Below are 20,999 nucleotides of genomic sequence, written 5' to 3'. Positions count from 1 at the left end.
TGGGCGCGGTGGCTCGCACCTGAAATCCCAACACTTTGGGACGCAGAAGCTGACGGATCACCTGAGGTCAGGAGTTTGAGACCAGCCAGGCCAACACGGTGAAACCCCGTCTCTACTAAAAATACAAAAAAATTAGCTGGGTGTGGTGGTGGGTGGCTGTAATCCCAGCTACTCGGGAGCCTGGGGCAGGAGAATCGCTTGAACCTGGGAGGCGGAGGTTGCAGTGAGCCAAGATCTTGCCATTGCACTCCAGCCTGGGCAATAAGAGCGAAACTGCATCTCATAAATAAATAAATAAATAAATAAATAATCCAATTCATGTGGTTATGACAAAGTCTAAGATAACACAGGCTTTGCCCTGGAATGTCGGCTTGGTGAGAATTGACTTGGAAGAGGGCATTCAGTCTGTTGTAATAAAAATACCACAGACTGTGTAGCTTAAGGAACAAATATATATCTCTCATAGTTCTGGAGGGTGCGGAGTCCAACATCAAGGCACCAGCAGATTCTGTGTCTGGTGTGGGCCAGTTTCCTGGTTCATTGCTGGCACCTTCTTGCTGTGTTTCCACTTGGTGAAAGGATAAGGGAGCTCTCTGGGGGGTTTTTGTTTGTTTTTGTTTTGTTTTGTTTTTTTGAGACAGAGTCTCGCTCTTGTGCCCAGGCTGGAGTGCAATGGCATGATCTCGGCTCACGGCAACCTCCACCTCCTGGGTTCAAGTGATTCTCCTGCCTCAGCCACTCAATTAGCTGGGCTTACAGGCATACGCCACCACACTCGGCTACTTCTGGCTAAATTTTGTATTTTTAGTAGGGACAGGGTTTCACCATGACTTCAGATGATCTGCCCACCTTGGCCTCCCAAAGTGCTGGGATTACAGGCGTGAACCACTACACCAGCCATGTTTGTTTATTTTTGAGACAGGGTCTCTCTCTATCACCTAGGTTGGAGTGCAGTGTTGTGATCACAGCGCCCTGTAGCCTTGACCTTCCCAGCTCAAGTGATCCTCCCACCTCAGCTTCCTGACTAGCTGGGACTACAGGTGCACATCACTACACCTGGCTAAATTTTTTTTTTTTTTTTGTAGAGATAGGCTTTTGCTATGTTGCCCAGCCTGGTTTAGAACTCCTGGGCTCAGGTGATCCTCCCACCTTGACCTCTCAAAGGGTTGGGATTACAGGCGTAAGTCACCTTGCCCAGCCTTCTCGAAAATATTTAAAGCATTTGTAAGAATCGGGTATATCAGACTTGTGAAAAGCATGACTGAGAGTGTATTACTGTTTTTCTCCTATTCATGGCATTTAAGGGAAACCACAATATCAGATTTGTGAAAAGCTCACTGATTAAATGTGCAATCGCTGTTCAAATATTTAGGAGAAATCTAGAATTGTGAAATTTGTGGGTTGTTATTTTTAGCTATAGAAGGAGTCTGTGAATGTTTAGAGGAAAGATAATTGTTTAAAAATTCATTGATCATTAACAAAAAAACAAATTGTGGTGAATTTTCCTGTCCATGGTCAAAAGCTTCTCAGTCATTGAAGGAGCTCTCCACCATGTTTTCAACAAATGGGGCTGGAAAAAGTGGCCAGCAGCTGAGGGGAGGAAAATTGGGGAATTGGGGTTTAATTGTGGTAGACAGTTTCAATTTTGTAAGATGAAAAAATTCTGGAGATTTGTTGTGCAAGAATGTGAATATACTTAACACAACTGTACACTTAGAAATGATTCAGGTGCCATGGGGTTATGATACAGATTGGTTTTCGGCCAGGTGCAATGGCTCACGCTTGTAATCCAACACTTTGGGTGGCCGAGGCGGGCAGATCACTTGAGGTCAGGAGTTCGAGAGCAGCCTGGCCAATATAGCGAAACCCTGTCTCTATTAAAAATACAAAAATTAGCCGGGCATGGTAGCGCAAACCTGAAGTCCCAGCTAGTTGGGAGGCTGAAGCACGAGAATCTCTTGAACCCGGGAGGCGGAGGTTTCAGTGAGCCCACTGCACTCCAGCCCGGGCAACACAGCGAGATTCTCTCGCTCTCAAAAAAAAAAAAAAAAAAAAGAAAGAAACAAAAACAAAAAAACACAAAAACAAAAAACTACAAAAAATTAGCCAGGTGGGGGCACCTATAATCCCATCTACTTAGGAGGCTAAGGCAGGAGAATTGCTTGAACCTGGGAGGCAGAGGTTGCAGAGAACCAAGATTGTGCCACTGCACTCCAGCCTGGGCGACAGTGGCCCTGTCCCCCTCCCCTACCCCAAAATTAAAAGAAAAGAAAACAAGAACAGTAGTCAAATCTCTAGGGGCTCCAGTGTGTAGATGAGGATAGGGTGCGGTGGAGAAGCTGAAAGATGCTAAACAGCCTGGCTCCCCGGGGTCTGGGAAATGCTCACTCAGTAGAACCTCCCTCTTGGAAGGACAAAGCTCCACACTGGTGAAAACTAACAGAGAAACAAAACCCAAACTGATCTTGGCAGGTGCTCAGAGAGTAAAGCGGAGGGAAGGTTCTGATAACGGTGGGGGCAAGAACCAAGGAGACAGAGTTTGCTCCTGAATATTGGAGAGGTGGCTGTGCTGAGCGGTTATATATTGAATACAGTACTGTGGGGAAACAGCAAAGAGTCAGCCTATTTATTATATATATATATAGAGAGACAGGGGCTCACTCTGTCACCCAGGCTGGAGTGCAGTGGCGTGATCTTGGCTCACCCACAACCTCCACCTCCCAGGTTCAGGCAATTCTCCTGCCTCAGCCTCCCGAGTAGCTGGGACCTCAGGTGCCCGCCACCACGGCTGGAGAGATTTTTTTTTCTTTTCTTTTTCTTTCTTTATTTATTTCTTTTTTTTTTTTTTTTGAGACGGAGTCTCGCTGTGCTCCCAGGCTGGAGTGCAGTGGCGTGATCTCGGCTCACTGCAAGCTCCGCCTCCCGGGTTCACGCCATTCTCCTGCCTCAGCCGCTGAGACTACAGGCGCCCGCCACCACGCCCGGCTAGTTTTTTGTATTTTTAGTAGAGACGGGGTTTCACCATGTTAGCCAGGATAGTCTCGATCTCCTGACCTCGTGATCCACCTGCCTCGGCCTCCCAAAGTGCTGGGATTACAGGCTTGAGCCACCGCGCCCGGCCTTCTTTTTTTTTTTTTGAGACAGAGTCTTGCTCTGTCGTCCAGGCTGGAGTGCATTGGCGCAATCTCAGCTCACTGCAAGCTCCACCTCCCGGGTTCACGCCATTCTCCTGCCTCAGCCTCCCGAGTAGCTGGGACTACAGGTGCCTGCCACCATGCCCGGCTAATTTTGTTTTTCTATTTTTAGTAGAGACAGGGTTTCACCATATTAGCCAGGATGGTCTCGATCTCCTGACCTCGTGATCCACCCGCCTTGGCCTGCCAAAGTGCTGGGATTACAGGCGGGAGCCACCGCGCCCGGCCAGTCGAGTCATTTTGAAGTTCCTCACCCAACTACTTGGGAGGCTGAGGCAGGGGATTCGTTTGAACCCCGGAGGCAGAGGTTGCAGTGAATGGAAATTGCGCCATTGCACTCCAGCCTGGGCAACAAGAAGAGGAGTGTGACCAGCTTTATGTAGAGCTGTGCACTGAGGGAAAATAGTGTCCTGGAAGCTTCATGTCTACCCGGAACCTCTGAATGTGATCTTACTGGGAAACAGGGTCTTTGTAGATGGAATCAAGTTAAGGTGAGCTCATACTGGGTTGGGGTGTGTGCTAAATCCTATATGACTGGAGTCCTTATAGGAAGAGGGAAATTGAGACAAAGAGTCAGGCGCAGTAGCTCACACCTATAATCCCAGCACTGTGGGAGGCCGAGGTGGGAGGATGGCTTGAGCCCAGGAGTTCAAGACCAGTCTGGCCAACATAATGACACCCCGTCTTTACAAAAGTAAAAGTTAAAAAAACTAGCCAGGGCCAGGCGCAGTGGCTCACGCCTGTAATCCCAGCACTTTGGGAGGCTGAGGTGGGCGGATCACCTGAGGTCAGGAGTTGAAGACCAACCTGGTCAATATGGCAAAACCCCGTCACTACTAAAAATACAAAAATTAGCTGGGTGTGCGCCTGTAGTCCCAGCCACCTGGGAGGCTGAGGCAGGAGAACTGCTTGATCCTGGGAGGCAGTGGTTGCAGTGAACCAAGATTACGCCACTGCACTCCAGCCTGGGCAGTAGAGTGAGAGTCTGTCTCAAAAAAAAAAAAAAAAATCATAAGGCTAAATTAGAAAGAGCACAAGAGGAAATAGACACAATAGAGAAAAAAAAAATTTTTTTGAGATGGAGTCTTTCACTGTCGCCTACTTGTTCCGGAGTGCAGTGGTGTGATAATACCTCACTGCAGCCTTGACCTCCTGGGCTCAAGTGAGCCTCCCACCTCAGCCTCCTGAGTAGCTGGGATTACACCTGGCTAATTTTTGTATTTTTTGTAGAGACAGGAATCTTGCTATGTTACCCAGGCTGGTCTTAAACTCCTGGTCTCAAGCAATCCTCCCCACTCAGCCTCCCAAAGTGCTGGGATTACAGGTGTGAGCCACCATGCCTGGTCTAATTTTTTATTTTTTAGAGACCAGATCTCACTGTGTGGCACAGGCTGGAGTGCTGTGACACAGCCACCAACAATTTCCCAGGCTCACGTGATCATCCCACCTCAGCCTCCAGGATAGTTGAACTTTTTTTTTTTTTTTTGAGACGGAGTCTCGCTGTCTCCCAGGCTGCAGTGCAGTGGCGTGATTTCAGCTCACTGCAAGCTCCGCCTCCCGGGTTCACGCCATTCTTCTGCCTCAGCCTCCCAAGTAGCTGGGACTACAGGCACCCGCCACCATGCCCGGCTAATTTTTTTTCTATTTTTAGTAGAGACGGGTTTTGACTGTGTTAGCCGGGATGGTCTCAATCTCCTGACCTCGTGATCCGCCTGTCTCGGCCTCCGAAAGTGCTGAGATTACAGGCGTGAGCCACCGCGCCTGGCCTTTTTTTTTTCTTTTTTTTTTTTTTAAATAGATGGAGTCTCGCTCTGTCGCCAGGCTGGAGTGCAGTGGCACGATCTTGGCTCACTGCAACCTTTGCCTCCTGGGTCCAAGCGATTCTCGTGCCTCAGCCTCCTGAGTAGCTGGGATTACAGGCATGCACTGCCGCACCCAGCTAATTTTTGTATTTTTAGTAGAGACGGGGTTTCACCATGTTGACCAGGATGGTGTCCATCTCCTGACCCTGTGATTCGCCCGCCTTGGCCTTACAAAGTGCTGGGATTACAGGCGTGAGCCACGGTGCCCAGCCTGAAATTTTAATTTTTGTAGAGATGGTGTCTCGTTATGTTACCCAGGCTGGTCTCAAACTCCTGGCCTTAAGTAATCCTCTTGCCTCGGCCTCCCAAAGTGCTGGGATTATAAGGGTGAGCCACTGCACCTGGCCAGCTTTTACAAAGGATTTGGGATCCAGATTTCACTCAATCAAAGAGCGAATTAGAGTCACTCCCAGCCCCTATAGCCAATGCTTCAGTGTGGAATCTCTGTCAACAAATTCATCCCAATTCAACATTTAATTGCTTCCATCCTGCCCCACCATTCTCCAGAGATCCCGTCCCAGACCAGCTTCTCAGTGTGGGTTCTGTCAGTATCAGTGGGGAGGTCTTGCAGTTCTCCGGGTGCACATGGTAGCCCCTCACCGCCCACGCCCTGAAGCTCATCCTGTGCAACCTGCCAGTAGCTGAGTCTGGATGCAGGTCTAGAAGCATCAAGAGCTGGTGGGCTGGACCCTGTGGAGGATCGGTGGTCCGCCGCAAGACAGCGACCTAGGACAGGCTTTGCAGACAGGGGACCCCAGACTGACCAGACGAGGAAAGAGGCTCCTTCTCCAGGAAGGGAGTACAACAGGATTGAGAGTTCAAGGTCCTCAGAGACAGTGAAGTGTCCCCATTTGAACACATTTCTCAGTTTCCCTGCCTGCCTTTCCTCTCTCTGGATCTCTGTCCCCGTCTGTCTGTGGGTCTCTGTTCCTCTCTGAGTCTCTGTCCTACTCTCTCTCTGGGTCTCTGTCTCCCTTTTCCCTTGGTCTTCCCCTCCCGCTGGGTCTTTGTCCTCTTCTCTCTGGGTCTCTGTCCCCCTCTCTCTGGGTCTCTGTCCCCCTCTCTCTGGGTCTCCGTCTTCCTTTTTCCCTGGGCCTCTGTCCCCCTCTCTCTGGGTCTCTGTTCTCTCTCTCTGGGTCCCTGTGCCCCTCTCTCTGGGTCTCTGTCCTCTCTCTCTGGGACTCTCCCTCTCTCTCTGGGTCTCTGTCTCCCTGTCTCTGGGTCTCTGACTCCCCATCAGATCCCTGTCCCACCTTCTCTCTGGGTGTCTGTCTCTTCCCTTCCCTCTGGGTCTGCGTCTCCTGATCTCTGGCCTGGTATGGTGGGCGGGTGGGAACCGGGACAGATGGTGCCCAGCGCTCCCTCCTCCTTTCCACACTGGCCGCTTCTCCTTTCCTTGACAACAGTAGGTGGTCTCTTCTGACAAGGAGCCCACGTCTCACCTGAGTCACCCCCAGGGCCTAAACCACTGCTCAGAGCTTATGAAATCTCAAATTCTGTTTCTTTCCTTTGACTGAGCCAGGCTTGTGCTATCGGAGTCGAAAACTGCACTTTCTACAAATGGTGACTTTCATTTCTTCTGGGCATCAAATCCCTCCAGGGGCCCTCGGCCACCCCCAGTTAGGCCCTTTTGACTGTCATATTTCTCTCTCTTGAACTTTGGACTTAAAATGAACGGTCCAGGATGACAATTCCCGTGGGGCTGCGGCAGCTGGGGCTGGCCCAGGCCAGCTTCCTTCCTACCAGGAAGTGGCTTGAAGAACAATATGGAAATCTCGGTGGTGTGAGGGGAGCGAGACTGGGCAACTTGCTTGCTGGGACTGGAATCTATGACACTCATTACATAAGGACCCCGATGGAAGGAGTCCCAGCTGAAGTCCGCGCCGGACAGAGTGGCGCGGTTCTCCTGCTACTCGGGAGGCTGAGACAGGAGAATCGCTTGAACCCAGGAGGTGGAGGTTGTAGTGAGCTGAGATCATGCCACTGCACTGCAGCCTGGGCGATAGAGAGAGACTCTGTCTCAAAAATAAATAAATAAATAAACCAATTAATTAAATAAAAACACCGGGTGCAGTGGCTCACGCCTGTAATCCCAGCACTTTGAGAGGCCAAGGTGGGCAGATCACTTGAGGTCAAGAGTTTGAGACCAGCCTGACCAACATGGTGAAACCTCGTCTCTACGAAAAACACAAAAATTAGCTGGGCGTAATGGTGGTGCCTATAATCCCAGCTACTCCGTAGGCTGAGGCAGGAGAATCACTTGAGCCCAGGAGGTAGAGGTGGCAGTGAACCGAGATTGTGCCACTGCACTCCAGCCTGGGTGACAGAGCGAGACTCTCAAAAAACAGCCAGGCGTGGAGGCTCACGCCTATAATCCCAGCACTTTGGGAGGCCGAGGTGGGTGGATCGCCTGAGGTTGGAAGTTTGAGACCAGCCTGACCAACATGGAGAAACCCCATCTCTACAAAAATTACAAAATTAGCCAGGTGTGGTGGCGCATGCCCGTAATTCCAGGTACTCGGGAGGCTGAGGCAGAATTACTTGAACCCAGAAGGCGGAGGTTGCAGTGAGCCGAGATTGTGCTATTGCACTCCAGCCTGAGCAACAAGAGTGAAAGTCTGTCTCAAAACAGACAAACAATCAAACAAACAAACAAACAAACTGGCTGGGTGCAATGGCTGACACCTGTAATCCTAGCTCTTTGGCAGGCTGAGGCAGACGGATCACGAGGTCAAGAGATCGAGATCATCCTGGCCAACATGGTGAAACCCTGTGTCTACAAAAGATACAAAAATTAGCCGGGCGTGGTGGCGCTTGTCTGTAGTCCCAGCTACCCGGGAGGCTGAGGCAGGCGAATTGCTTGAACCCTGGAGACGGAGGTTGCAGTGAGCGGAGATTGCACCACTGCACTCGGGCCTGGTGACAGAGCGAGACTCCATCACAGAAAAAAAAAAAAAAAAAAAAATATATATATATATTAAAAAGTTCATAAGGACCCAGATGGAAGGATTCCAGGTTTCAGCTTCTCTTCCTGAGACTCCAAACTGCCACCCTCCAGCCCCTTTTTTCTCAGACCAGGATGCCTAAGTCTGCAGTCCCCAGTTCTCCTGTGACCCAGGTATCCGGATGGCCAGCCCACTGATTCCCCAGAACTTGGGTGTCACGCTAGCACCAAACCTACCCCAGGACCCAAGAGTCCTTGTCCCAGATTTGAGGCCCAACAGATCTCATTCCTGCTGCTAAATGATGCCAGAAAACTACATCTCCCATGAGGATGTGAGTGTGCTGTGTCACCTTATAAAAGCTCCCCTGTTATTGAGGTAGCTCTCGGAAATAGTTACACAATGCTCACACAAGTCGAGGGGTTGTAGAAAGAAGTCCTGCCCTTTCATTTTATTTTTATTATTTATTTATTTATTTATTTATTTATTTATTTATTTATTTTTGAGACGGAGTCTTGCTCTGTTGCCCAGGCTGGAGTGAAGTGGCGTGATCTCAGCTCACTGCAAGCTCCACCTCCTGCGTTCACGCCATTCTCCCACCTCAGCCTCAGAGTAGCTGGGACTACAGGTGCCCGCCACTGTGTCTGGCTAATTTTGTTTTTCTGTTTTTAGCAGAGACGGAGTTTCACCATGTTAGCCAGGATGGTCTCGATCTCCTGACCTCGTGATCCTCCCACCTCCCCAAGTGCTGGGATTACAGGCGTGAGTCACTGCGCCCGGCTATTTTTATTTTTAAAATTAATTAATTATTTTTTTGAGGGGGAGTCTCGTTCTACTGCTCTGATGTCTGCTCACTGCAACCTCCACCTCCCGGGTTCAAGTGATTCTTCTACCTCAGCCTCCTTAGTAGCTGGGACTACAGATGTCCACCACCACGTCCGGCTAGTTTTTGTGCCTTTAGTAGAGACGAGATTTCACCATGTTGACCAGGCTGGTCTCAAACTCCTGACCTCAGGCGATCCACTTGCCTCAGCCTCCCAAAGTGCTGGGATTACAGGCGTGAGCCATGGTGCCTGGCCTTATTTTATTTATTTATTTTTATTTTATTTTATTATTATTATTATTTTTTTTGAGACTTTTTGAGTCTTGCTCTGTCGCCCAGGCTGGAGTGCAATGGCTCAATCTCAGCTCACTGCAACCTCTGCCTCCCGAGTTCAAGCGATTCTCTTGCCTCAGCCTCCCGAGTAGCTGGGATTACAGGCACCCACCACCACACCTGGTTAATTTTTGTATTTTGGGTAGAGATGGGTTTTCACCATGTTGGCCAGGCTAGTCTTGAATTCCTGACCTCAAGTGATCCACCTGCCTCAGTCTCCCACAGTGCTGGAATTACAGGCGTGAGCCACCACGCCCAGCCAGTCTTGCCCTTTCAAAGAGCAGGGATAGTCCAGAGTCCCTGGGGACACTTTAGCAGAGTAGAAAAGTGAGGCTTGGCTGGGCACAGTGGCTCAAGCCTGTAATCCCAGCACTTTGGGAGACCAAGGCAGGCAGGTCACGAGATCAAGAGATGGAGACCATCCTGGCCAACATGGTGAAACCCCATCTCTACTAAAATTACAAAATTAGCTGGGCGTGGTGGCACACGACTGTAACTCCAGCTACTCAGGAGGCAGAGGCAGGAGAATCGCTTGAACCCGGGAGGCGGAGTTTGCAGTGAGCCAAGATCACGCCACTGCACTCCAGCCTGGGTGACAGAGCGAGACTCCATCTCAAAAAAAAAAGAGAAGAGAAGAAAAGAGAAGAGAGGAGAAGAAGAGGCCCAGTGGGAAGCCAGGACCCTAGGACCACATGAGGGGAAGTGTAAAGGGGATTGTACGGGGCAAGGGAGACGAAACAGATCCCATGTCTTCCCTGAGACACTCACACAGGCTCATTCTCATCCTCCTCTCAAACTCTTTATTATCTCAAGTAAGAAAAATAAAAAAATAAATAAGATAAATAACCTAATAAATAAAGAGGAGATGTCATAGTAAACAGCCTTTGGCTTCAGGAAGCGTAGCTAGGGCTTCGGGCCTGGGAAGGTCCCACCATGCTCAGAGGGTCCGAGGAGCCCACATCGGGGGGCTGGGGGGCGAGGATTCCTGGCGGCTCTGGGGGTGCGGGGGGCAGGCCTGGTAGTGGCAGGAAGCGAGCTGGTCCTCGGAATGCAGGGTCCCGGTGTGGGGACTTGTTTCCCGGCAGGTGCAGTGGGAGGCCGTGGGCCTCGGACTGGTAAACATTGTATCCGTTCTCAAGAAGCAGCTCCCGGAAGCTGCAGGCCTCAGGGTCAAAGTGGAGCTAGGGGATAAAAACAGGATCAGAGACAGGGTCCCTCTATGTTTTCCTGCTGTAGGACCCAGGATCCAGGCCCCAGCCCTGCCTCCCTCAGACTCAGGAGTCCAGGCCCTCAGCACCTCCTCCCTCAGATCCAGGAGTCCAGACCCCTGTCCCTCCTCCCTCAGACCCAGGGGTCCAGACCCCCAGCACCTCCTCCCTCAGACCCAGGAGTCCAGACCCCCAGCGCCTCCTCCCTCAGACCCAGGGGTCCAGACCCCCAGTCCCTCCTCCCTCAGACCCAGGGGTCCAGACCCCCAGCCCCTCCTCCCTCAGACCCAGGGGTCCAGACCCCCAGCCCCTCCTCCCTCAGACCCAGGAGTCCAGGCCCGCAGCGCCTCCTCCCTCAGACCCAGGAGTCCAGGCCCGAGCCCCTCCTCCCTCAGACCCAGGGGTCCAGGACCCAGTCTCTCCTCTAGGAAACAGAACAGCGAAGGCAGTTTTCATTTTGACCCCAGGCCTTCCAGTTCAGACTTCACAGAGAACATTCCAGCCCTCGGAGGAGCTGTCAATGCTCTCTAAGGCCAGGCGGGGGTCTCCCTAGCACTCAAGGTCCTGGTCACTTTAGTGGCCATGGCTTCCCTGAGTGTCCCCGTGCCCAGCATGAGCCATGCACTCAGGGGCCGTGTGGGCAGGTGCAGGGGTTACTGAGTCACGAGACTCCCAATAACCCGAGTCTCAGGCCACTCCAGCATCCACACATCACATGATTGAGGTCAGTGGTGCCTCGGCCTGGGCCTCAGTTTCCTCATCTTGCAAACATTGATGTCAACAACTTCAACCTCCAAAGGTTGCAGTTGGGGGTGTGCAGAGCGAATAGAATCAAGTCTGGCTCCAGGGAGGGGGATGAGCAAGACCCCGGGCTATGAGGACGACAGATAGGAGGAGCACGGTGGGTGGTGAGGAGGGTCCGGGAAACTCACCGATCCATACAGGGCCCCATCTGGCTTCTGGCACAGGAATCTGGATGTCTTGACTCCCAAGATTTGAATAACTCCTGGCTTCAAGGCTTTCAGCTGCAGGAGACCTAAGGGGAGAAAGCAAGAAGGTGCTTAGAGGATCCCTCCCACCTGTCTCTGTCCCACCACCCGGCTCTGTCCCAGCCCTGGGAGTCCAAGCCCGCAGCCCCCCCTCCTCCCTCAGATCCAGGAGGAGTCCAGGCCAAAGCCCCTTCCTCCCTCAGACCCAGGAGTCCAGACCCCCAGACCCCTCCTCCCACAGACCCAGGAGGAGTCCAGGCTGAAGCCCCCTCCTCCCTCAGATCCAGGAGTCCAGGTCCCCAGCCCCTGCTCCCTCAGACTCAAGATTCCAGACCCCAGCCCCTCCTCCCTGAGACCCAGGAGTCCAGGCCTCCAGCCCGTAATTTCTCAGACCCAAGATTCCAGACCCCCAGCCCCCTCCTCCCTCAGACCCAGGAGTCCAGGTCCCCAGCCCCTGCTCCCTCAGACCCAGACCCCAGCCCCTCCTCCTTCAGACCCAGACCCCAGCCCCTCCTCCTTCAGATCCAGGGTTCCAGATCCCCAGCCCCCGCTCCCTCAGACCGAGGAGTCCAGGACCCCAGCGCCCCCTCCCTCAGACCCAGGAGTCCAGACCCCCAGCCCCTCCTCCCTCAGACCCAGGAGTCCAGGCCCCAAGCCCCTGCTCCCTCAGACCCAGACCCCAGCCCCTCCTCCTTCAGACCCAGACCCCAGCCCCTCCTCCTTCAGATCCAGGGTTCCAGATCCCCAGCCCCCGCTCCCTCAGACCGAGGAGTCCAGGACCCCAGCGCCCCCTCCCTCAGACCCAGGAGTCCAGACCCCCAGCCCCTCCTCCCTCAGACCCAGGAGTCCAGGCCCCCAGCCCCTCCTCCCTCAGACCCAGGACTCCAGGCCCCAGCCCCTCCTCCCTCAGACCCAGGAGTCCAGACCCCCAGCCCCTCCTCCCTCAGACTCAGGAGTCCAGGCCCCAGCGCCTCCTCCCTCAGACCCAGGAGTCCAGACCCCCAGCCCCTCCTCCCTCAGACCCAGGAGTCCAGGCCCCTCCTCCTCCCTCAGACCCAGGAGTCCAGACCCACAGCCCCTCCTCCTTCAGACCCAGGCTCTGGCCCACACTCACTTTCGGGGCTCTGGTGAGCAGCGCCCCCCACTGTCCCATCCTCCCTGATCTCCAGGTGGGCTTCTGTCTGCTGGGCATCGTCTGTGTAGAGGTACCGTTGCCGGACTTGGCCCCCGAATTGCAGGAGAGGACTGGAGTCAGGGATGGGGTGTGCCTGGCAGGCTCCCAGCAGAAGACCAGCCAGCACAGGAACCCACAGTCCTGAGTGCTCGAACCCGGTCTCGTCCGAGTCCATCAATGGCTCAGGTCCTCAGGTGATCTCCGGGGTGTGAGCTTGGAGAAGCTAGTGGTTTAGAATCTGTGCCAGATTCCGGCTGTCCAGGTGAGCAGATTCACAGATCGCTGCTCAGGTGGCCTGAGTGCCTGCGTCCTCCTTCGGCTGGATCTTCAGCAGACAGAGCACTCCTGTGTTTTGGGATAGATGCAGAAGCTCCAGAATTTATACCCAGACAGTCCCGCCCAATCACCCTCCCTGCGCCTGACCCATGGCATTTGACCCACTTGGCAGGAGCCACAGAATTCCATCGTGGCAAGGGCAGCCTGAACGGATGATGTAACCTGGGGGTCCTTTCAATGGGGGGCCGGACTCCTGGGTCTAGGGGACCAGGGAGAGGAGGATTGGGTTAGCTGGGACCCAGGTGAAGGGGGCTGGGGGCCCAGATTCCTGAGTCTCAGAGGGAAGGATCTGGGGTCTCAAGTCCCTGAGTTGGAGGGAGGAGGGGTGCTGGGCTCCTGGAAAAAACACCTCTTGGAACATTTATGTAGATCACATTTATGCAGAACAAGAGAAATTTCTGCGCCCCATCTGAATTTCTAAGTTTGGGGGGAGGGCGTGATCTGACACTGAGGTTCCTTGATCCTCAGTGAGGCGGCAATTGCTGTGTGAAAGAAGCGACCACAGCGAAGACATAGGTGTCCTGCCGTGGAAGCCTCTCACCTGGCCGTGGGCCAACCTCAACCTCATCTGTCCCTGCTCAGATGCTCAGATTCTGGCCATCCCAGCCTCCTCCTCCCTGATGCAATCCTGGTGTTTCTTTCACCAGAGAAGCCATCCCAGGCCCAGGCAGGTGCTCATAAAATAACCTGGGGGGAGGGGTGGCTGAGAGTCCCTGACTGGAGTTGGCAGCCAAGCCACGCTCTGGAGTGGGCACCCACAGGGAAGACAGGTTGGCTAATTTCCTGGAGCCCCTAAGGGTACAAGATTAGGACTTCTACGTCTGAGGGAGGAGGGCTGGGGGTCTGGACTCCTGAGTCTGAGGGAGGAGGGCTGGGGGCCTGGACTCCTGGGTCTGAGGGCGGAGGGCTGGGGGCTTTCACTCCTGGGTCTGAGGGAGGAGGGCCTAGGAGTTTAGAGTTCTGGGTCTGAGGGGGGAGGGTTGGGGGCCTGGGCTCCTGGGTCTGAGGGAGGAGGGGCTGGGGGTCTGGACTCCTGGGTCTGAGGGAGGAGGGCCTGTGGGTCTGGACTCGTGGGTCTGAGGGAGGAGAGGCTGGGAGCCTGGACTCCTAGGTCTGAGGGAGGAGAGGCTGGGGGCCTGGACTCCTGGGTCTGAGGGAGGAGGGGCTGGGGGCCTGGACTCCTGGGTCTGAGGGAGGAAGGGCTGGGGGTCTGGACTCCTGGGTCTGAGGAAAGGGACTAGAGCCGGGACTCCTGGATCTAAGGGAGGAGGGGCTGGGGATCTGGACTCCTGGGTCTGAGGGAGGAGGGCTGGGGTTTTAGACTTCTGGGTCTGAGGGAGGAGGGCTGGGGGTCTGGACTCATGGATCTGAGGGAGGAGGGCCTGGAGAACCTGGACTCCTGGGTCTGAGGGAGGAGGGCCTGGGAGTTTAGACTTCTGGGTCTGAGGGAGGAGGGCTGGGGGTCTGGACTCATGGATCTGAGGGAGGAGGGCCTGGAGAACCTGGACTCCTGGGTCTGAGGGAGGAGGGGCTGGGGGCCTGGACTCCTGGGTCTGAGGGAGGAGGGGCTGGGGGCCTGGACTCCTGGGTCTGAGGGAGGAGGGGCTGGGGGCCTGGACTCCTGGGTCTGAGGGAGGAGGGGCTGGGGGCCTGGACTCCTGGGTCTGAGGGAGGAGGGGCTGGGGGCCTGGACTCCTGGGTCTGAGGGAGGAGGGGCTGGGGGCCTGGACTCCTGGGTCTGAGGGAGGGGAGGCTGCGGGCCTGGACTCCTGGGTCTGAGGAAAGAGGGACTGGAGCCTGGACTCCTGGATCTGAGGGAGGATGGGCTGGGGAACCTGGGCTCCTGGGTCTGAGGGAGGAGGGGCTGGGGGTCTGGACTGCTGGATGTGACTGGAAGGGTCTGGGTGCTGGGAGTCCTGAGCCTGGATCCTAGATGATGGTTAAACTTCTGGGAATCAAGTCAAACTGCTGAGTCCTTGACATCTATGTATCTTGAATGTGAGGGTCAGTCTGTGGGTGGAGGATTACCCAGGTGCCAAGGCAAGAGACTGAAGGCACAAACTGTTTCCATATAATAAAGAAAATAGAATAAGAATAGTCATTATACAAATTAGATATAGAGATGATCATGACATTATCAATCATTAGTGTAAACATTATTAATCATTAGCTTTTACCATTACTCTTTGTTGTATTATTAATATAACCAAGAAATAACCGGCGGGCATAGGGTCAGGTGCTGAAGGGACATTGTGAGAAGTGACCTAGAAGGCAAGAAGTGAGCCTTCTGTCAGGCCGGCATAAGGGCTGCTTAAGGGCTCCTTGATCAAGCGGTAAGGCCAGTGTCTGGGAAGAACCCCCGTTACTTAGCAGACCGTGAAAGGGAGTCTCCTTTCCTTGGAGGAGTCAGGGAACGCTCTGCTCCACCAGCTCCTTGTGGAAGGCTGGATATTATCCGGGCCTGCCCGCAGTCATCCAGAGGTTTAAACGTCTCCCTGTGGTGCTGTGCTTCAGTGGTCATGCTCCTTGTCTGCTTTCATGTTCCTCCTGTACTCCTGGTTCCTCTTTGAAGTTCGTAGTAGATAGCAGTAGAAGAAATCATGAAAATCTTAAAGTCTTTGATCTTTCTTATAAGTGCATAAAAGAAAACGCTGATGCTGCCTTCCCTCTCTGCCTCAGCTACCTAAAAGGGAAGAGCCCCTGTCCCGTGATCACGTGACTCGGTGACCTTATCAATCACCTGGAGGACTCACTCTCCTTACTCTGCCCCCTTGTCTTGTATGCAACAAATACCAGCGCGCCCAGCCATTCAGGGCCACTACCGCTCTCTGCGTCTTGGTGGTAGCGGTCCCCCGGGCCCAACTGTTTTCTATCTCTTTGTCTTGTGTCTTTATTTCTTACAATCTCTCGTCTCCGCACAGGGGAAGAACACCCTCAAAGCCCCGTAAGGCTGGACCCTACATCAGCCGCTCTGCTTGGGGTTGGCGATGCTGGAGGTGGGCCTTGGACCAGAGAAAATGCTTTCATTAGGTGACAAGCGGGCCTTTGTTTCTGGCGCCCGCAGCCACGGCCCCCGCTGACGGCATGGGAAACAGATCCTGTTCCACTCCGGTCTCCAGCATTGGAATGGTTGCCTCGGTGCAATGCAGGTCTGGAAAGTAGCAGTTTAGCACGGGACCCTAGAATTCCCCAAAAGGAGTGACTAGGAGCTGGGATTCTGGAATTTGAGTGTGGACGGCGGGTTGGGTGGGTGGGAGATCGGAGACCCTGGTGGGCGCGGGGGGCACCTGCAGGCTGGAGGCCCTCGCGCGCTCCCGCGGCAGCCTGGCAAACAGGTTCTCCATTCCCCAGGAGGATGCGGCCGGGGGCGGACGATCGCTCCACTCGCCCGGACCAGGTGCGGGGGCCCTGCCCAGCCGCTGGGGCGTGGCCAGGCTCGACGCACCCAGGTGCCGGGGGCCGACTCTAAGCCCTGGCACCAGAAGGGAGAGGGCGGCGGATTGGACCTCCCGGCTCGAGCATTGCAACTGGGAGCTCCGTCTCCGGGTCCACGCAATGATGCTGCGGCTGCTCGCAAGCCAGGTAGGCTGCCCCGGGTGAAGCCTTCACGGAGGTCAATGCCGGGGCGGAGGGGCAGGGCGCGGTCCCCCACATCCCCGATCTGGGGAGCGGTGGGTCCAGGGGCCATCGCCCTAGCCCGGGGCGCTGGGGCTCGGCGCCAAGTGAGGGGCGGGCCTCCACCTTCCAGCCATCTGCCCAGCCCGGGAAGGCGGACGCTGAGAAACTCCCGGCCGCGCCCCCTCCTTCCTCCCCTCCCCAAGCCCTCGCTGCCAGTCCGGACAGGCTGCGCGGAGGGGAGGGCTGCGAGGCCGAAGAGCCGGACGCCTGGCGTTCCAGGGGCGGCCGGATGTGGCCTGCCTTTGTAGAGGGCGCGCTCCGGCCACGCAAAGCGGACTGTGGATCTGCCACCTGCAAGCAGCTCGGGTAAGTGGGGACTGCCGGTGCCTGGGACCCAGCAACAACTCCTTCAGAGCCAGGAGGTGCACCCCCAACCTCTTCTCCAGGTCTTTCTAAGGCCCTAAGACTCTCCGCCGCCTCCCCAGCCATTACTTCTCCAGGAACCAAGATGCTTCTTCCGCTCCTGACCCTCCAGCCTCTCTTGTTTTACTTCGACTATCGCTTCCCATCACCACCTCTGTGGTGGATTTTGTTCCTCACAGACAGCCACTCCCGAGAAACAGGCTGATAGAAGAGTCCAGTATCAGCGGACCTTACAGGAGGGGAGACTCGAGATTCCTGCAGGAAAGGTGCAGGAACCTGGACCATGGCTGTCTGTTTTGCTTTTTTTTTTTTTTTTTTGAGAGGGTCCCTCTCTGTCGCCCAAGCTGGAGTGCAGTCAGTGGTGCTATCGCGGCTCATTGTGAGCTCCGGGGGTCCTCCCGCCTTAGCATCCGGTGTAGCTGAAACCACAGACACGTGCCGCCATGCCAAGCTAATTTTTTTTTTTGGTGGGGGGACGGAATTTCACTCTTGTTGCCCAGGCTCGAGTGTAATGGCACGATCTCGGCTCACCACAACCCCCGCCTCCCGGGTTCAAGCGATTCTCATGCCTCAGCCTCCCTAGTAGCTGGGATTACAGACATACGCCACCACGCCTGGCTACTTTTGTATTTTAAGTAGAGACAGGGTTTCTCCATGTTGGTCAGTCTGGTCTCCCACTCCGGACCTCAGGTGATCCGCCCGCCTTGGTGTCCCAAAGTGCCGGAATTACAGGTGTGAGCCACCGCTCCCAGCCCATGCCAAGCTAATTTAAATTTTTTTTTTTTTGTAAAAGGGGAGTCTTGCTCTGTTGCCCAGGCTTATCTTGAACTCCTAGGCTCAAGGAATCTTCCCATCTCAGCCTCTCAATATGCTGAAATTACAGGTGTGAGCCACCTGTAATTTCAAGTGGTTTTCAAGATAGCCAAATCATGGCTATCTTGAAAACCACTTGTCTTCCAATCCCCATGCCCCGAAATTCCAAGGCTCTCATCCCTCAAACCTAGGACTCCGGCGCTCCCTACCTCAGCTCCAGGAGTCTAAACCTGTGACTTCCTCTTTCCCTGGGACTAAGGAGTGCTGCACCCCAGGCACCTCCCTTCCCCCACATCCCTCCTCTGCCTCCCCTCCCTAGTCTCTGTGTATTTGCTAATTCACCTTTCCTCCCCTGCAGCCATGTGGCCCCTGAGCCGTCGTCAGCTCTGCCTGGCCTTCCTGCTAGTCTGTGTCCTCTCTGCGCTCTCCTTCTTCCTCCATATCCACCAAGATAGCTTTCCACATGGCCTAGGCCTGTCGATCCTGTGTCCAGATCGCCGCCTGGTGACACCCCCCGTGGCCATCTTCTGCCTGCCAGGTACCCCGGTGGGCCCCAACACCTCCTCTTCCTGTCCCCAGAACTCTACCTCCCTCTCCGGCACCTGGACTATCTATCCCGATGGTCGGTTTGGTAATCAGATGGGACAGTATGCCACGCTGCTGGCTCTGGCCCAGCTCAATGGCCGCCGGGCCTTCATCCTGCCTGCCATGCATGCCGCCCTGGCGCCGGTATTCCGCATCACCCTGCCCGTGCTGGCCCCAGAAGTGGACAGCCGCACACCGTGGCGGGAGCTGCAGCTTCACGACTGGATGTCGGAGGAGTATGCGGACTTGAGGGATCCTTTCCTGAAGCTCTCTGGCTTCCCCTGCTCTTGGACTTTCTTCCACCATCTACGGGAACAGATCCGCAGGGAGTTCACCCTGCACGACCACCTTCGGGAAGAGGCGCAGAGTGTGCTGGGTCAGCTCCGCCTGGGCCGCACGGGGGACCGCCCGCGCACCTTTGTGGGCGTCCACGTGCGCCGTGGGGACTATCTGCAGGTTATGCCTCAGCGCTGGAAGGGTGTGGTGGGCGACAGCGCCTACCTCCGGCAGGCCATGGACTGGTTCCGGGCACGGCACGAAGCCCCCGTTTTTGTGGTTACCAGCAACGGCATGGAGTGGTGTAAAGAAAACATCGACACCTCCCAGGGCGACGTGACGTTTGCTGGCGATGGACAGGAGGCTACACCGTGGAAAGACTTCGCCCTGCTCACACAGTGCAACCACACCATTATGACCATTGGCACCTTCGGCTTCTGGGCTGCCTACCTGGCTGGCGGAGACACTGTCTACCTGGCCAACTTCACCCTGCCAGACTCTGAGTTCCTGAAGATCTTTAAGCCAGAGGCTGCCTTCCTGCCCGAGTGGGTGGGCATTAATGCAGACTTGTCTCCACTCTGGACATTGGCTGAGCCTTGAGAGCCGGGGAGATTTTCTGAAATAGCCTGATCTTTCTAGAGCCAGCAGTACATGGCTCTAGGCCTGGCATCTTCTGGAGAAGTCTGTGGTGTTCCTGAAGCAAATGGGTGCCCGTTTCCAGAGCGATTCTAGTCGGGAGAGTTGGAGAGAAGGGGGACCTTTCTGGAACTGTCCGAACATTCTAGAACTAGCAAAACATCTTTTCCTGATGGCTGGCAGGCAGTTCTAGAAGCCACAGTGCCCAACTGCTCTTCCCAGCCCATATCTACAGTACTTCCAGATGGCTGCCCCCAGGAATAGGGAACTCTCCCTCTGGTCTATTCTAGAAGAGGGGTTACTTCTCCCTTGGGTCCTCCAAAGACTGAAGGAAAATATGATTGGTCCAGAGCAAACATTCGCCAAGCCCCCTTCTGTGTTTCTGGAGTGATTCTAGAGGGAGACTTCTTCTAGAGAGGGCCAGATTTGATGCCTGTAAAGAACCCTGCAGGGCCCTTAGAGACAGGATGGGGTTCTGGAAATCCACATAACTAAGGTGAATAATCTTTTTAGTTTTTGTTTTCTCGCCCTGTTGCCCAGGCTGGAGTGGCCTCGCCCTGTTGGGTCTCGCCCTGTTGCCCAGGCTGGAGTGCAGTGGCGTGATCTTGGCTCACTGCAACCTCCGCCTCCTGGGTTCAAGCGAATCTCCTGCCTCAGCCTCCTGAGTAGCTGGGACTACAGGCACATGCCATCATGCCCAGCTAATTTTTGTATTTTTATGTTGGCCAGGATGGTCTTGATCTCTTGACCTTGTGATCCACCTGCCTTGGCCTCCCAAAGTGCTGGCATTACTGGCGTGAGCCACAGTGCCCGGCCTGGATAATTTTATTTTTTATTTATTTATTTATATATATTTTTTGAGACGGAGTCTCTCTGTAGCCCAGGCCAGAGTGCAGTGGCACGATCTCAGCTCACTGCAAGCTCCGCCTCCCGAGTTCATGCCATTCTGCCTCCGCCTCCGGAGTAGCTGGGACTACAGGCGACTGCCACCACACCCAGCTAATTTTTGTTTGTATTTTTAGTAGAGATGGGGTTTCACCGTGTTAGCCAGGATGGTCTTAATCTCCTGACCTCGTGATCTGCCCGCCTCGGCCTCCCACAGTGCTGGCATTACAGGCGTGAGCCACCATGCCCAGCCCGGATAATTTTTTAAAATTTTTGTAGAGACAAGGTCTTGTGATATTGCCCAGGCTGTTCTTGAACTCCTGGGCTCAAGCAATCCTCCCACCTTGGCCTCCCAGAATGCTGGGATTACAGACGTGAACCAGCACACCTGGCCAAGTGAAGAATCTAATGAATGTACAACCTAATTGTAGCATCTAACAAGTGCCCCACCATTGCTGGAAAAATTGAGATGGAAAACAAACCATCTCTAGTTGGCCAGCGTCTTGCTCTGTTCACAGTCTCTGGAGAAGCTGGGGTAGTTGGTGAGCAGAGCAGGACTCCGTCCAGCCAGCCCTCCAGCCCCTCAAAGACTTTTTTTTGTTTGTTTTGAGCAGACAGGCTAAAACGTGAAAGTGGGGTGAGGGATCACTGCTAAAATGGTGCAGCTTCTGGAGCAGAACTTTCCAGGGATCCAGGGACACTTTTTTTTAAGCTCATAAACTGCCAGAGCTGCATATATTGGGTCTGAGTTCAGGTTTCCTCTCACAATGAAGGAAGATGGTCTTTCTCTGCAGGTGGGCCGCTGGGGGTCTGGGATCTGTTTTCTGGAAGTGTGGAGGCATAAACACACCCTCTGTTTTTGTGACAAGCTGGCAAGCACTGTGCTCATTGCTAACCATTGT

General features: G+C 54.5%; 2 protein-coding genes across 2 annotated transcripts; one reads left to right on the top strand and one right to left on the bottom strand.

The window, feature by feature from the left end:
• Positions 1-10,044: 10,044 nt before the first annotated feature.
• On the bottom strand, positions 10,045-12,700 carry FGF21 (fibroblast growth factor 21). The gene is made up of 3 exons (XM_025369154.1): positions 12,466-12,700; positions 11,295-11,398; positions 10,045-10,335 (listed from the first exon to the last, which is right to left on the bottom strand). Exons 1-3 carry the CDS (start codon positions 12,698-12,700, stop codon positions 10,045-10,047), a joined length of 630 nt encoding a protein of 209 aa, XP_025224939.1.
• Positions 12,701-13,566: 866 nt separating this feature from the next.
• On the top strand, positions 13,567-19,284 carry FUT1 (fucosyltransferase 1 (H blood group)). Its single transcript, XM_025368176.1, has 4 exons — positions 13,567-13,631; positions 15,783-16,010; positions 16,213-16,845; positions 18,074-19,284. Exon 4 carries the CDS (start codon positions 18,076-18,078, stop codon positions 19,174-19,176), a length of 1,101 nt encoding a protein of 366 aa, XP_025223961.1. The 5' UTR covers positions 13,567-13,631; positions 15,783-16,010; positions 16,213-16,845; positions 18,074-18,075; the 3' UTR covers positions 19,177-19,284.
• The last annotated feature ends 1,715 nt before the right edge of the window (positions 19,285-20,999 follow it).

Source organism: Theropithecus gelada, chromosome 19 (assembly GCF_003255815.1).
Source record: "Theropithecus gelada isolate Dixy chromosome 19, Tgel_1.0, whole genome shotgun sequence".
In the NCBI taxonomy this organism is placed as follows: Eukaryota; Metazoa; Chordata; class Mammalia; order Primates; family Cercopithecidae; genus Theropithecus; species Theropithecus gelada.
The sequence above is the reverse complement of the archived record's forward strand: the minus strand, read 5'-3'. Positions and strand labels throughout refer to the sequence as shown.